This window comes from Rhineura floridana, chromosome 4 (assembly GCF_030035675.1).
Source record: "Rhineura floridana isolate rRhiFlo1 chromosome 4, rRhiFlo1.hap2, whole genome shotgun sequence".
Classification (NCBI taxonomy): Eukaryota; Metazoa; Chordata; class Lepidosauria; order Squamata; family Rhineuridae; genus Rhineura; species Rhineura floridana.
In genome coordinates, this window is record NC_084483.1 from 162557544 (window position 1) to 162572708 (window position 15165).

Here is a 15165-nt window from a genome sequence, read left to right on the forward strand (position 1 = left end):
CATTTCCCTTGGAACTTTAGTTTGGGTGATGAAATAAGGATTTACTAAAATTTGATATTGCCACACATACCATCAACAGATATATTCTCCAAGTTTTGAATGTGGGTTTATTATTTATTTCCTTCCCTTGATACAATGGCTATACCCATTCTTGGACAGGGATAGCCTAACTGCTGTGGTCCATGCATTGGTAATCTCACACTTAGCTAACGGCAATGTGGTATATATGGTTATGCCCTTGTGCTTGGTTTGGAAGCTGCAGCTAGTGCAGAATGCTGTAGCTAAAGTACTGAGTGGTACCATCTAGTCATGCATATATTACACTGGTGCTTAAGGATCTGTAGTGGCTGCCTATCTGCTACTGAGCCAAGTTCAAGGTTCTGTTGCTAAACAACGTGGGACCAGGATACTTAGCAAACCCCCTCATTTATGACAGGCCATATCAACTGCTGTGGCCTTCAGAAAAGACCCTGCTTTCAATGTCACAGCCAACAGATTGTCATCTAATTGTTTAATATTTAATTTTAAATTGTTGTAACCCACCCTGGGACCTTCTGGTGAAGGGCTGGTAATAAATTTACTACTACTATTACTACTACTACTACTAATAATAATAATCATAATCATAATCTGAAAACCTCACAGAAACAGGCCTTCTGTTGTAGCACCAACCCCCTGGATTACCCTTCCAAATGACATTCAGGAAGTTCCACTGGTTGGATGTTTTAAACATCCAGATGCAAACCCATCTGTTTGTTCAGGCCTATTATGATGCTTAGGAGGGTTATAATGTTCACTTGTCAATTGTGCTGTTTTAAATTATGGACTTTCATAATGTATTTATTGTATTTTGATTTGTAACACTTTATGATACTTTGTAAACCACTTAACTATTTTTGTCAAAAATGACAAATGGCATATAAAATATTTAAATAAATGTGTAGCCTGCATTTCCATCAAATGGCACTCAAGGTGGCTGACAAGAGTAAAACACAAACAACAGTATAAAAACATGCAAATATGACATCAACAATATCAACAAATCTGATTTCAAAACAGCCAACTAAACGAAGTGCATATTTATACATAGTGGCTATAACAAGTCCTCTGTTGAGGCCGAAGGCTTGTCTGAACAAAATGCCAAAATGTAGATGGTTATGCCTGCTTCAGTTCAAATGTTGCTCTTTGGAGTAGTTTCAGCATCCCACCCATCCCCTGCCTATACCAAGTAACTGCAGTTGCCTCCTTGCCAGGCGCATGTAGTACCACGTGTCTGCTTCACATTCCAACCAGCATGAATTTTTGGTAATGTCTTTGCTGGATGCAGGCAGTTAATTTGTATTTTGCTGAAGTCTCCCCCGCCCCCCACACTTATCTGAGGAATGTCAGCTTCTTACATTACAGAGGCGACCTGAGGAAAACAAAGATCTGCTGGGATTGGATAGGAACAGAATGGAGACATTCATTTCCTCAGCATAGGTGGTGTAACAAATCAATCTTGACTGTGCTGATAAATTGAACTTCAAGCTTGGCAAGGTTTCTTTTCAGGTGCAATCCAGTGTAAGACACAGCAGGAAGCCAAAGCAAAGGGAGCCATTGTTTTTTAGCATTTCATTTTGCAAAAAGCTCCTGAGTAGAAAATCAGCCCTTCTCTACCTGTGGCATATCCAATGAGAAAACATATATCTAAATAAAAGCAGCATCTGGAGAGGACCAGATACAAACATTTGTCTGAATGATCCATAGTGACAAGAAAAAAGACACTTTTTAAGATTATTCATTTTTAAAATTACATTTATATCCTACTTTTCCTCCGACAATCTCAAAGGAGCCTAAGTGGGGTTTTGAACCTGGGTCTCTTAGGCTTTAGTCAAACACTCTAACCACTATATCACATTAGCCAAAGTGAAGGGATGGGGAACCTGTGGCCTTCCATATGTTGTTGGACTACAATTCCCATCACCCTATGCTGACTCAGGCTGGTGGGAGTTGGACTCCACAACATCTGGAAGGCCACAGTTGCCCACTTCTATCATAGGGAAAGCCAAGACAAATACCTATAAAATCTTCCAAAAGCAGAAGTTCTTTCATTCACTCATTTTGCATAACGATGGAAAGGGCAGGGTCTTTCTCATCACCATCCCCAGTGAGTTTATAACCCAGGCAACATTTTTTGACTAGGGACTCCCTAAGGGCAACTATGCTGAATCACATCATTGATTCATGTAGTGCCAACCATCCACTCCAAAGGTCTCAAGTAGTTCTCCATGGTCTCAAGGAGAAGACTTTCTCAGCCCTCCTACTGAAGATTTTTTTTCTTCAGATGGCAGTAACTGAACCTAGGTTCTCTGCTACTCAAAGCAGGAGAGTCAATATGGTATTACGGAAGGCATAACTAACCCCAACTAAAGTAGATGCTGGCCTGTTGCAGTGGTGATGATGTACTATAGCTGAAGGTAGCATGCCAATGACATCTGATAAAGCTGATTGCTTTTGTTTCTAGATCAGTTTCTTAACTACCAACAGTCTGCTCATAATGCACTGGTAATTGCATTAGAAAAAGGCTTCCTACTAACTTGTATCAATTATTTTATATTGTATACTCAAGTAGTCCAGCTACTTAACTTAAGCCCAATTCAATCCAAATAAGTAAACTGAATAGTTATGGCTCTCTGAAGTTGCCTAAATATTGACCCAATACAAAAGGATGTACGCCCCTTCCAAATGCCTTCTTTATCTTAAACTTTATTATTCTTCAGGATGTACACACATTACAGTTCTGAAAGCTTGGTGGTTATAACCTTATATTACTCCTTATTTCTATATTACGAATTGCAATTGCTTCACAGGCTGCTTTCCACATCATTCTACTCTTTCTGTGAAAGGCTTCTCATCACCTTACCACCTCCACAGTGATATCCTGGCAATTCTTTCTGTAATTACAACAGAACTCAGCAAAATACATAATTTCATCTAAGTACCTCTCAATATAAATGAATGCATCATTCAGATATCTTTTATGTTGTTTTCTACCATGCACACTGAAAACAGAAGTTAAATCTTCACATTTCTGGAAGTGTTCCTCTGCTAGATATATTTAGGCTTAAAAATGCCTAAGCAAACACCACTGCTAAAATGCTTTCATGGTGATCCACAGTACGGAGTTTGCATTGTGCAAGTTAAGGCATAATGAGTCCAGTGAGACACCTCTTCACATATCTCAGGGCTACTTAGCATTATAAAAACTTTACTGAATACACTTCAGAGATGGATTCTGTGAGGTGACCGAATAATCTACACAATACTAGTACAGTTACAATGAGCTACATTGAAAAAAAGGTAAGGCATAAATATGTACAAAAATCTGATACACAAAACAATGCCAGCACAGTAGAACATATGATCTTGGCTACAGCCATGTTCAAATGGGGCTTCCTTCACAACTTGCACAATATATTCCAAACCAGCCTTTCCCAACCAGTGTGCCTCCAGAAGTTGTTGGACCACAACTCCCATCAGCCTCAGCTAGCATTGCCAATGGTCAGGAAGATGGGAGTTGTAGTCCAACAACACCTGGAGGCACACTGGTTGGGAAAGGCTGTTCCAAACTATATTTAAAAAATCAGTTTAGCAGGATGAAATCCCAAATCCAATGAAGCCACTAAGAGCAGGATTGAAGCTGCTGTCCTTCCCATTCCTGTTTCTTCCCAATCTTCTTTAGCCGTGAAGGATTTCTCTCCTTCAGTCACACACAGCTGCAGAGGCCATCAAGCTTTCTTAGCTATTAAAATTTAGGCCCTAATCCTGCAATAAAGCAACATGTGCAGGCAGCTGCCACTGAATAGCAACTGCTATTCAGGAGTACAGAAGTTTGCTTATTGAAAAGAAACAGAAAGTGACAAGCTGCAGTGCTTCTGACAATTTCTGCCATATCCCCGAGGACTACAAAGATTCTTGCATGCCTGCTTTCATTATCCTACCTTATTGGATAAGCTTAAGACAGGTAATTAAATATAGCAATAAATAAAATATTGTACTCAAGTAGTCCAGCTACTTAACTCCAGCCCAACTTAATACCAACTCAAACAGAACAGAAATGGATTTAGGCAGCACTGCCTAACATTCAAAGCTAAGGCTAGAAACAGAAGCATTGTGTGTAGATAAATAATTATCTACAGTGAGATATACATCCTAACCTTTGTAGGTAATTTCACCAGCCATGGTAAGCCACTTAGTTCATTTTTATCCAAACCTTTCTGCTTAAAAGCAACTAAATGGCTTACAAAAAATAAATACAATCATAACCAAAATTATAAATATCAAAAAAACACAAATAAAATTATTTTTAAAATTAAAATTCTATTTTAGCAGCAACAGTCATATCATTTTAAAAGCAGCAGTTCATTAAACAGAAAATCAATTAGATGTTCAAAGCTCGTTGAAAAAGATACCTAAAATGCACATAGACAGATCCTAGCAGATCTCTACAGGGTAGGTCCTACCATTGAAAATGTCATGTTTCTTGTACATGCCTGTCTGATCTCCCATGATGAGATAAAGAGTAGGGCCTCCAAAGCCAATCTTAAGGTTCAGGCTAGTTCATGTGGAAAACGGTGGTTCTTTAGATTAGTTGCTCCAAGGCCCTTTAGGCCATTTTGTGTTTGTTCACTTGCTTGCTGTTCCTCAATACAGCTATAACTATTCCCTTCTGGTCTAATAGTACATACCCAGCAAAGAACTAAAATGATACATGACTTAACAACACAGTCAGCCTGCATTGTCCCCAGCTGGTTGATCTGTAACTCAGATTTTGTTTTGCTTTTAAGGAAAGCACTTTTTAAAAAGAAACCTCAATCAATATACTTGTGATTTCTGGCCATTAAACTCATGCTGGACCCACAAGCAGTCGCAAGAGACAACAATGGAACTGCTCCCAAGGAATGAAACTCCTCTGAATTCCATAACAATGAGAAGACTGGGCTCAAAATGTCAACCACTGTATATAGAAAGCCGATAGCAAATGCCCTTTCTGTCCTTGTGAAGGTCCATGTAGCTTGGTTCACCTCTTCGTCTTTGCTCTACTTCATGAATAGAGAGTCATCATCATCCACTGCAGAATAACAAGGGGAAATGCATTAAATTGTTTTGTCCTGCTGTACTGCACCAGGGAGTAGCCTAGGAAACAGCCTCTATTATACCCAACCTGCTGACCCAGACATTGTTATTTGTTCCATCACAGAATCTGGTTCATGGGGTTGGGTGTTCCTGGGGAATGGTTGTTCTTTGTCTCACCTCCAAAGCCAAGATAGGCAGAACCATCACTTCCATCAGCAAGGGAGGAGGGGAACTCCATGATCATTTTAACTGCCATCAATCCAGCTGTCTGCAGGAAGAACTATGTGGCAGAAGCAGCTGTGGTCTCATGACCCAGGCATTGTTATTGCTTCCAGATTTCGTGTGCTTAGTGTAGTCCACAATATTTAATGTAGCTCTTCCTTAGCTCAACCCATTTTTGCCACTGAATGGTAAGAGGCTGAACTAGGCATGGATTAATTAATTAATTTCTGTTCTGTGTCAGGTTTGCATGCAAAGTCTGTTCCAGCCCATTTATTGCATTAAAAAAGCAATGTACAAAAATATGCATTTAAATTGTACACATTTTTCATAAAGTATGCATCTTGTACAAATATTGTACATATTCCCCCCAAATATACATTTTTGTTTGCATTTTGCACTCATTACAAAATTCAAAGAAGGACACAAACTGTTTGTAAACTGCTTTCTGATCCATTTGTACATTTGTGGACTGCAAATTAGGTTGCTTGCTAATTCTCCTCCATCCCCAAGGCTGGACTCAGGAAGCCAAGTTCCTGTTGGAGATCTCTTGGCCCAAGTCTTTCCTAGAACCAGTCCAGTACCAGAACCAGCCTCCCCTCCCCAAAGTACAGTTCCAGTATTATTGAGCTCAAGGCCTGTTCACATCAGTCCCACAACGGAAGAGGGAAGGAGCAGCATCAAATGAGCCTGTGACGTGTCTTAAGGTTCTCAAGGAAACAAAGACAAATAACACAAACAGAGGAGTTCTTCATTGTCCTCTCAATCACTGCAATCCGTACAACCAACCAGGTGTTACACTGATTGGGATATTATGGGGTGACAGAAGAGAGCTCAATTCTCAGTTTTCTGACATAATCAAGAAATCTTAGCAGCCAACAAGGAGCTTGCATTGCAACTGTTGATAGCTGCTTAGAGAGTTGCCTATCTTACCTTTTCAGAACCCAGGTTCAAATATATCCAGGATCCCTCCTTCCCCGCAAACTGTAGGAGAAAAAAAGACCCTGTTCTCCATAACAGATGTAACCGTGCTACAGAGAAAAAGAAAGAGTGCCCTTACCTCGGACTCTCGAAGATATATTCCTTTGCCATCTTTACTTGCATTATGAAAGGCCTCTGTAAAAGGAGGAAATGAGGGGAAAGATTTGATAACTCACAGGAAAAGATGAGGCTCACTACCCCATTCTGGGATTGCTCAGGCAAGATTACTTCACAGTGGCAAGCAACATTGGGTAGTACTGCCCTGGGTAGTGGGGCTAGCATTCAAATTTCCTACAATGCCTCCAAAATACTGCTATGCTGGGGACACTGTGGGAAATCTAAATGATAGCTAGACCCAGGTATTGGCTTAACATCCTTTTCAGAGCATCAGATCAGATTTTTCTTTTTCTTAAGGGAGGCTGAGGGTGGACACCTTATACTGACACTGGCCCTTCTCTAAATGGTCCCAGGGTATGGTCTGAAGGTGCATGAGCCTACCACTTTGCTGAAGCTAAGCATGTCTGGGTCTGGTCAGCACCTTGGAGGGGTAACCACATATATGCAAGCTCTGGGATGGAAGAAAGGAAATATGTAAATGTAAGAAAATAAATAATGACTCCTGATTTTCCTGTCCATTCTTGATAGGGTAAACTCCATTGAGCAGGTGAAGTTTTATGTGGTATGGATGTAAATGGAAGGGCAGCTAAATTTCTGTGCGTGCAGCTGCTGTTAAAGGCAGAGCCAATACTAAGGTGACTACAGCTCCGTGGCAGAGCAACTGCTTTGCATGCAGAAGGTCCCAGGTTTAATCACAGACAATACATTACAGACAGATGACTTGGCAGTGAAATCCAACTTTGCTTGGAGTCTCATGTGAGAGAAATAGTCAAATGCATCCTCACCCATCATGAGCTCCACACGCAGCATGAAGCAGGCAAAGCTTTCAAAGGTGATTTTCAGATCAGGGTTCCCATATCGCATTGCCAACAGCTTGCAGAGCTCATCGCTGAGGGAGATTCCTTTAGTAAGAAAAGAAAGCCCCCAAAGACATTTATGCTGACAGTCCAGATTTTCCATATATAATCACAATGAAAATGGCTCTGGACTGTTTTTTATGTATCACGTCCATAGGCCACCATTCCTCCAAGGAGGCTCGGACTGGGGTTCATACTTTGTCCTGAGTCACCACTTAGAGGTGTGGACACCCCAGATCTCTAAAGCGCATTCAAAGCACATCCCCTCCAAAAAAGGAATCCTGGGAACTGTAGTTTCTTAAGGTTGCTGAGTCTCTGAGGTGTAAACTACAGTCCCCAAACTTCTGGGGTGGTGGTGGTGTATGCATGCTTTGAATATGCTTTAAAGGTCTGGGGTATGTACATTTTAAAATGTTGAACAGTTTATACATGCTTCTAAATAAATAATAAATAAAATAAAACTGCCCCAAATTATCCCATGAATTTGAACCAGGGTTCACAGACCAGTTTGATACTCTGTCCGTCACTCCAGGAAGTGGGCAGATTTCAGGCTTGTGAGATCTACTTTGTTTTTTACTAGAATCCCAAAATCAACCAACCGGAGCCAAGTACAAAATAGTGGTGCCAAAGTAGGGAGCAGATACACAGAATTAAGGTGCCTCTGAAAATATGCTCAGCCAATGAATTTATTTCTGTGTCAAAACTAAGTTTACAGTACTTTTGCACACACAAAATCACTCCTGGTCCACTCTCCAAACCTCCTGTGTTTCTGCAGCCTAATTTAGGGTGGGGGAAATGCTTCCGTTGCTGCTATTGTAAACAATTGGGAGTCAGAAACCCCTTGGCAATCTCCTGCAAATAACTCTGAGATCTGCCAGCAGATTCCCAGCCTATCTTCTGCCCACCTCTGCATTAGACTGCCCTGGTTCTACATAGTCATAATATAATACAGCTGATAAACCAGTTAAAATGTACAGGATGAACAAAAGGTGACTGGTATTTCTGCAAGAAATACAGTGTGTTCCTTCAAGTTTTAGCAAACTGTGCAAACTTGCAAATGTGGAAGCTGGGATATCTTTTATCTGAATCTCTCACCTCATGTTGATGCCCCTCTATAAATAATGGCCATATGACCTCGCTCTAACGGCCTCTTCCTGCATTGCTATAGGAAAACACCAGAGCTATTTCCTAAGAGCATCTTCCAATGCTGCTATGGCAGAGTTTGAAAGCCAGTACCACATGGGTGGTGCCATTTAAATGGGTCCTGCCCATGTCATTCTTGACTTCTGTCTTGGCTGGCATGAGAAGTATTCATGGGCAAGTGGTTGATGTGCCACAATGGTATAAGATGATATGCCCCTTAGTTGGCATTTAACTCAGGTTTGATGGACTGGCATGCAGAAGAATGAATGTCTGATGAATGTTTAGTGCCCAGTGTGGCAAAATTGGTTCTTCATTCCTGTGATTAGCCTGGGCAATTGCCTGGTGCTTCCAAAATAATAAGGATTAGCACCTTTATTGACCATACTCCTTTTAAATCAGAGGACTATTAACCTATTTCTTGCCATGCCTAAGGATGGGGGAGAAATTCAATTCTGTTCTCATTCCAAGCTGAAATATCAAATTTGCACTTTCCAAAACAGTTTGAGAACCGAAACACAGCCATCCTTCAAAATTCACACTTATTTGAATTTTGCAATGCAGTTTGCCAATCAATGTTTACAAAAATGCATATTTATTTATATTAGGGGAAGTATGCATAAAAATGAATATATGAGTGAAAATAACAAAAATGCATTGTATGATGAAACATTGCTTGCAAAAATGCGTACATTAGTCAAAACTTTGTACAAAAATGTGTTCATTAGGAGAAATTTGCACTAAAATGCTGGAGAACTTTCATGAGGATTTAAAAAACAACTGCAAATTGCTGCAGAAATGTGGAGAACTGAATTTGAGATTAAAAAAATGAGAAATAGAGAGAACCAGAATTGACAGATCCTTCCATCCCTACCATGGACACACAGAAAGCTGGATTTGGAACAGTCCTAGATGTGTGATTTATGAAATCAGTATTTCATCTTTCCTCCAAGGAGTTTAAGGTGATATACCTGGTTAATCGCTTAAAACAATTTAGTGAGGTAGGGGGAACTGAAAGATAGCAACAGGCCAGAATCATTCAGTGAGTTTCATGGCTGAGTGGGGTTTTGAACCTGGGTCTTCCCAGTCATAGACTGACACTCAAGCCATTACATTACTGGCCTTCCATATGACATGGGGGCAGTGATGACAATGATGCTGGATGACAACTCTACTTAATTTTGGAAGTCAACCTCATCAGTATCACACAGAAATTTGCATGCCATCAATTAAATCCCATGAAGCACATGAAAATAAAGTGCTGAGAATCCGTATTACATGAAGAGCAGCAGAATATGTGATGGAAGCACACTGAATCAATTAATAATGTATTTCTTAATTTAATCACTCAAAGTTTGTTAATTTGATATCTGCAATGCTGTATTTTAATTACATTATGCTTTCAGTTATGACTGGCTTATTGTTGTCATATGGTGTAGCAACTGATTTGTAATGAATTCTAATTTCATTTCTTTTTGTATACCAGTTTTAAGGGTAACTTTCGTCATGCTGTATATTTGTTAATTTCAAACTAATTAAGCTCCAACTGGAGCATCATTAAGAACTGTACTAATCTCATTTAACAATACTGTATCCCCACAGACACCTTACAACCATTTACCTTACAGTCATTTAAAATATCTTTATTAAAAAAACTTTGTGACTAAAATTAATCTGCTATTTCATTTCAGGAAAAACCCAATGGGACAAACAACTTATATTTGTAAATATAGGTCCGTCCAGTTGAGGTTAACGAATCTGCTACTGCCTTCTTTATGTTGACAGTTTATCTTTTAGATAAAATGTGTGAAGATTCAGGGATCTGGCAAAACAGGTGTGCTGCTTACATTGGGTTATATTGACTATTTGATTCATGACACATAGTATATGCAAATAGTGGAGGATCAGATAATTAAGAGGTCACTCCATCGATAGATATGGATTCCCTGACTGAAGCTGGTACAAGTAAATAGACTCTTATCAGAGATCATCTGATTATGGGGCAAAGGCTGAAAATTGTACTGAAGCAAAGTTTTCTTGCTCAGCTTTGCCTTTGTCTTGAAAGGATGAGCATTCACAATAGGGATGAGGAATGTGTGGCCCTTCAGATGTTGTTGGATTACAACTCCCATCACCTCAAGCACTCGTCATGCTGGCTCAGGCTGATGAGAGCTGGAATCCACCAACATCTGGAGGGCCACAGGCTCTCCTTCCCTGACCTAGGAAGAAGGTGTAACCTCTATCATAGTATCACTCCAACACAGGGGCTTCAACACAGAGCTTGGAAAAGTTACTTTTTTGAATTACAACTCCCTTCAGCCCAATCCAGTGGCCATGCTGGCTGGGGCTGATGGGAGTTGTAGTTCAAAAATGTAACTTTTCCAAGCTCTGCTTCAACATAAATCCAACATGGCTTACAGCAGGGACAGTCAATGCAGTGCTCTTCGTTGTTGTTGGACTACAGTTCCCATCCTCTCCGACAACTGGCCATGCTGGCTGGGGCTAATGGGAGCCGGAGTGCCCCAGGGTCCCACCCCCAATTTATCACATGCAGGTCTTTCTGGAAGAGTTGCCTTAAGAATCTCCCATGAGAGTATTGTGTCTCCCATGATAGACACTGCCTCCCAGGTCTCTCCTAGCCCTGCAACCTGAGATCCTATTAATTGCCAATGCGAGAAACTGAATCTGGGACTTTCTGCATTCAAACCATATGCTCTGTTACTGAGCTATGACCCCTGGCCCCATTTAAACATCACCATCTATGAAGCATAGCCAGCACAGGCACACCGAGAGCAAAAGAGGCCAGGTGTTTTTTAAAAAACAAAACCAGACAGGGTCACTGTTGCAATGTTTCTGCTCTATATCTGACTCAAGAATAAAACATAGATCTTGATACTTTTGGGATTGGATCACCTCAAATGTTACAAAAATAAAATGCTTCATTTTTAACTCACCTATTTCTTGCACAGAAGCCTGCAGCTGTGCTTGATCCAAAGTCCCTGTCTGGTGAATATCTTTTTTCTGGAAAATTTCCTGCCACAAACATTTCAGAAGAAAGGTAACTTAATTGAATATAACAAATTAAAATGAAATCACGATATGTGGGGCAAACCAACCCCAACTGGCTTCACCCGCAACACTGGCACCCCCTTTCTTCATTCTTTCAGGGGGGCAGTGATCCTGCTCTTGCTTGAGGGAGGCTGAAAATACTGGCAGCTTGTCTAGTCTGAAAAGCTAACCAACAGGTTTGTCTGTTTTGCAGCAGATGGAGAACTGATAGGACACACGAAAGATACCTGCCTCTTTGTGACTGCCTGGCTGCCTTTGTGCCCATCAGGATGCAAGCTAAGATGCAAAGCTATAGCTGAGCTGTTTAGAAAGATGAGATCTGCATCTAACCCTACATTCTGTGCTCTTTTTTTTTTTTACACTTCTCATTGTACACACAACCTTTACTGGTCGAAGTACAGGGTTTAGGATACAGTTCTGCTTCAGGCATCCTGACTTTTTAAATCAGTATTGGTCCAAAAGTTGAGCACAGAGGCATTGCACAAGGGCCTGTTCACTTTTACTGGATTTTCCTTCAGTGATGCATGAATAATTCCAAGCCTTCTGAAGTAGCTGCTTGTTTGCCTGGACACTCAAGATCTAATGCTTCCCTTACCGACACATTACAGTACCTTGGAAACAAGTTCACAAACATTTCTAGTCCAACAAAGCCATACATACCTGTACATTAGTTGCTTGTGGGCTAGAAGTCTGTGTGTGTGTGTGTGTGTGTGCACGCGCGTGCATGTGTGCATGCGCGCAGCACAACCTTGCCTGGTGGTCACCTACAGGCAATTCTTTCTCACCACCAGTGATTACAGTCAGGGACCTCCAGTCAAAGCTCAGCAATGAGGCTGAAGAGGCAAGACATACTACATATCTGCCTGGTTTCTGTCACTTTCATACTGGTGCCACCAAGGCATTTCAAAATGGGAGTGGCTTAGCCTCCTCAGAGTGGCAGTGGCACCAGTGTGGTACTTGCCCCTTCCCCACCTCCCTTTTGTCCCTTTCCTTACACCAGCACCAGCGCTAGAGCTGAGAGCGGAAGCCAGCACCTCCTTGTCAACTAGTGCTGTTGCAAGCAGGGGTGAGAAAGTAATGAGGTTCTTATGCACTGAATGTCCCTCAGCCCTTAATTGTCATGTTTGATAATTGACACACAAACACATGTTCTTTTGTACCTGATACAGAAGGAGCTTCTTCCACAGGAATCTGAATTCTTGAATGCTCAAGGTACCAGTACTGTTAAGCTGAATCCTATTGTCAAGGTGTACAATATTCAAATGAAAGTTCAGGGTGAAGGGAGAAATAGCAAATCTGGAAAAGGTTTGATTAGACTGATCTGAAAGCAGCAAAGACAGAGTGTCTGGATCCAAAAGTAGAGAAGGCTCTGGAGGGTTTCTTATTTTTTGTACTTCTGTTAAATATATATATATAACCCAGTGCCTAATGCAACCAAAGTCAAAGACATGTGATTGATTTCAGAAGTCTTTGAACCCTGCCCCAGGGGCTGTTCTTCCTTCTCCTAAAATCAATGAGCACTTTCTCATGAACTTCAAAGCCTGCTCTTTCATAAGCAAATGATGGACAGTGTATCCGTCCATGGGAGCTAAAACTCCCATGTACACACATGCTGTTTACTCAGATTCATCATTTATAAGGGTGACTTTCAGTGCGATCCTAACTATATCCGCTTAGAAGTAAATCCTATTTGATTCAATGGGGATTGCTCCCAGGTAAGTGGGGCCAGGATTGCCTCCTTGGTTATAAAGAGACATTCTGGCCCACCAGTCCTTCCTAAGGCCTGAGCCAGGTTGCCTGGCATGCTTTAAAGACAAATAGGAACAAAAGGAGCTTTGCCTTTCCCCCTTACTCCATTCCTCAAGGCTAGACAACCTCCCACTCTTTCCAAGGTCTGGGGTTTTCAAATTATGAGGCAGTGAAAACTGGTGGCTCCTGTGTCAGTGGGGCAGTGAATCCACTCCAGGTTATAGCTTGAACTTTCAAGGAGCTGTCCAATGGGAAGCCAGGGGAGCAAAGTCATCCTACCCGATCATCACCCATTACTGCTCAGGAGCAAGTTTTACAGCATTTGCAAAGAGACCATCGGTCCTTATGGGCTAAAGGGATATGATTCAGCAACCCTGCTGAAGCTATGCAGATCTGGTCAGTGTGGATCAAAAACCTCCTGGAAAGCCTCATGTATGCTGCCTGCATGTCCTCCCTTTCTCCTCCCCACAAGTCAAAGAAGTTAAATATATTTGACTCAGTACTGGAAAATTATTAAAGAAAAGGATCTCCCTTTTCAGTGCAGTAATTTAGGTCAGGTTTTGGATATCAAGCTGAAGTGTCCAGGCAGGGCCAGCTCCAGGCATGCAGGGACCCTTGGGCATCAGCTTGTCCTGGCCCCCCGGTGGGTGGGTGTGCGTGCGCATGGCCCCCCGCGGCCCCCCTACCTGTCTAGTCTTTACCATTGCCCTTAATTAAGATGGCGGTCGTGGTTTCCCTAAGGGGAATGAAGACTCTGCTGCCATCTTTGTTGATGGCACATCTCTGCACATCAACTAAGATGGCGGCAGCGGCTTCAGTACCTTAGGGAAGCTGTGGCCGCCATCTTCATTAAGGGCAATGCTAAAAAGCTGGCTGACAGGTAAGTGGGGGCGTGGATCACAGAAGGGGAACAGAGGGCCCTTTAGGGACCCCTCAGGGGCTCCTGTAGCTCCGGGGCCCTCGGGCCAGTGCCCAACCTGGCCGCCCTTTAGAACCGGCCCTGTGTCCAGGTATTCACCTGAATGTATAAGGGTTAAATGTGGGCTACCGCAGGGGTGCACATGCATGCTCTATCACCATCACATCAGCGTGTCTACTCAGTCCCCAACCTTTCTGTGTTGAGCATGGAAGGTATTCAGGGGTTTCTTCCTCATGTTCATTTGAACAGGACAAGAACGCTTTGTGCGATTGAGGACCCGGCTTTCTCAGGGTTTCCTGTTGTACAGAAAGTGCTACTCACATTCAAGCCACCAGAAGTAAAAGCCCCCCTGCAGACATTCCCGGCTCAGCATGGGAAAAGTCAGGGACTGAACAGATACGGTAAAACACTGTGGAATGTACACGTGCCCTTGGCGTTCGTCCACAAATACGCATTTGCATGTTCAAGCAAACACCGGACACGCCTCTAGTTAAACCAAGATGGCAGGATACATCTAGGAGGGCCAGTATACCCCGGCAGGCCTCCAGGCTAAATCTCAGACCATAGTTCTGAAAATCTGGAAAAGGAAAGAAAAGAAGTAGAATTGAACAAGGACAGGAAGACAAAACAAATTCATAAACAGGAGAATCACATCCAGGTCGACTTCCAAGTGGTAATAGCAGGACTCCATTTGACACTCTCATTGTCAGCGTGACCCCATGTGATTGTCACATTTTAACAATGTGGACAAAATGTAGAGGATTAGCCTCATCCAGTGCAAGTCCCATATGAACATAAAAAGAGCCCTCCTGGATCAGATTTATTTAATCTAATGGTCCAGTGGCCAACCAGACATTTTTGGAAAGCTCACAAATAGTATATCAAGGCAATAGCCCTCTTATATTTACCCCACCCTCAACACTTCTTATGCCAGGTTTATAAGAACATTAGAGCAGCCCTGCTGGATCAGGCCAAAACTCAATCTAGTCAAGCATTTTG

General features: G+C 41.9%; 1 protein-coding gene across 1 annotated transcript in view; it reads right to left on the bottom strand.

The window, feature by feature from the left end:
* Window positions 1-921: 921 nt before the first annotated feature.
* The window catches only part of CAPN14 (calpain 14), an 81235-nt gene continuing 66991 nt past the window's right edge, over window positions 922-15165 (bottom strand). Inside the window, exons 18-23 of the mRNA XM_061626119.1 lie at window positions 14679-14743; window positions 12659-12727; window positions 11384-11462; window positions 7218-7334; window positions 6395-6450; window positions 922-5110 (exon numbers count right to left, since the gene is read on the bottom strand). Coding sequence (XP_061482103.1) covers window positions 5084-5110; window positions 6395-6450; window positions 7218-7334; window positions 11384-11462; window positions 12659-12727; window positions 14679-14743 — 413 coding nt within the window. The 3' untranslated portion in view covers window positions 922-5083. The remainder of the gene's footprint in view (window positions 5111-6394; window positions 6451-7217; window positions 7335-11383; window positions 11463-12658; window positions 12728-14678; window positions 14744-15165) is intronic.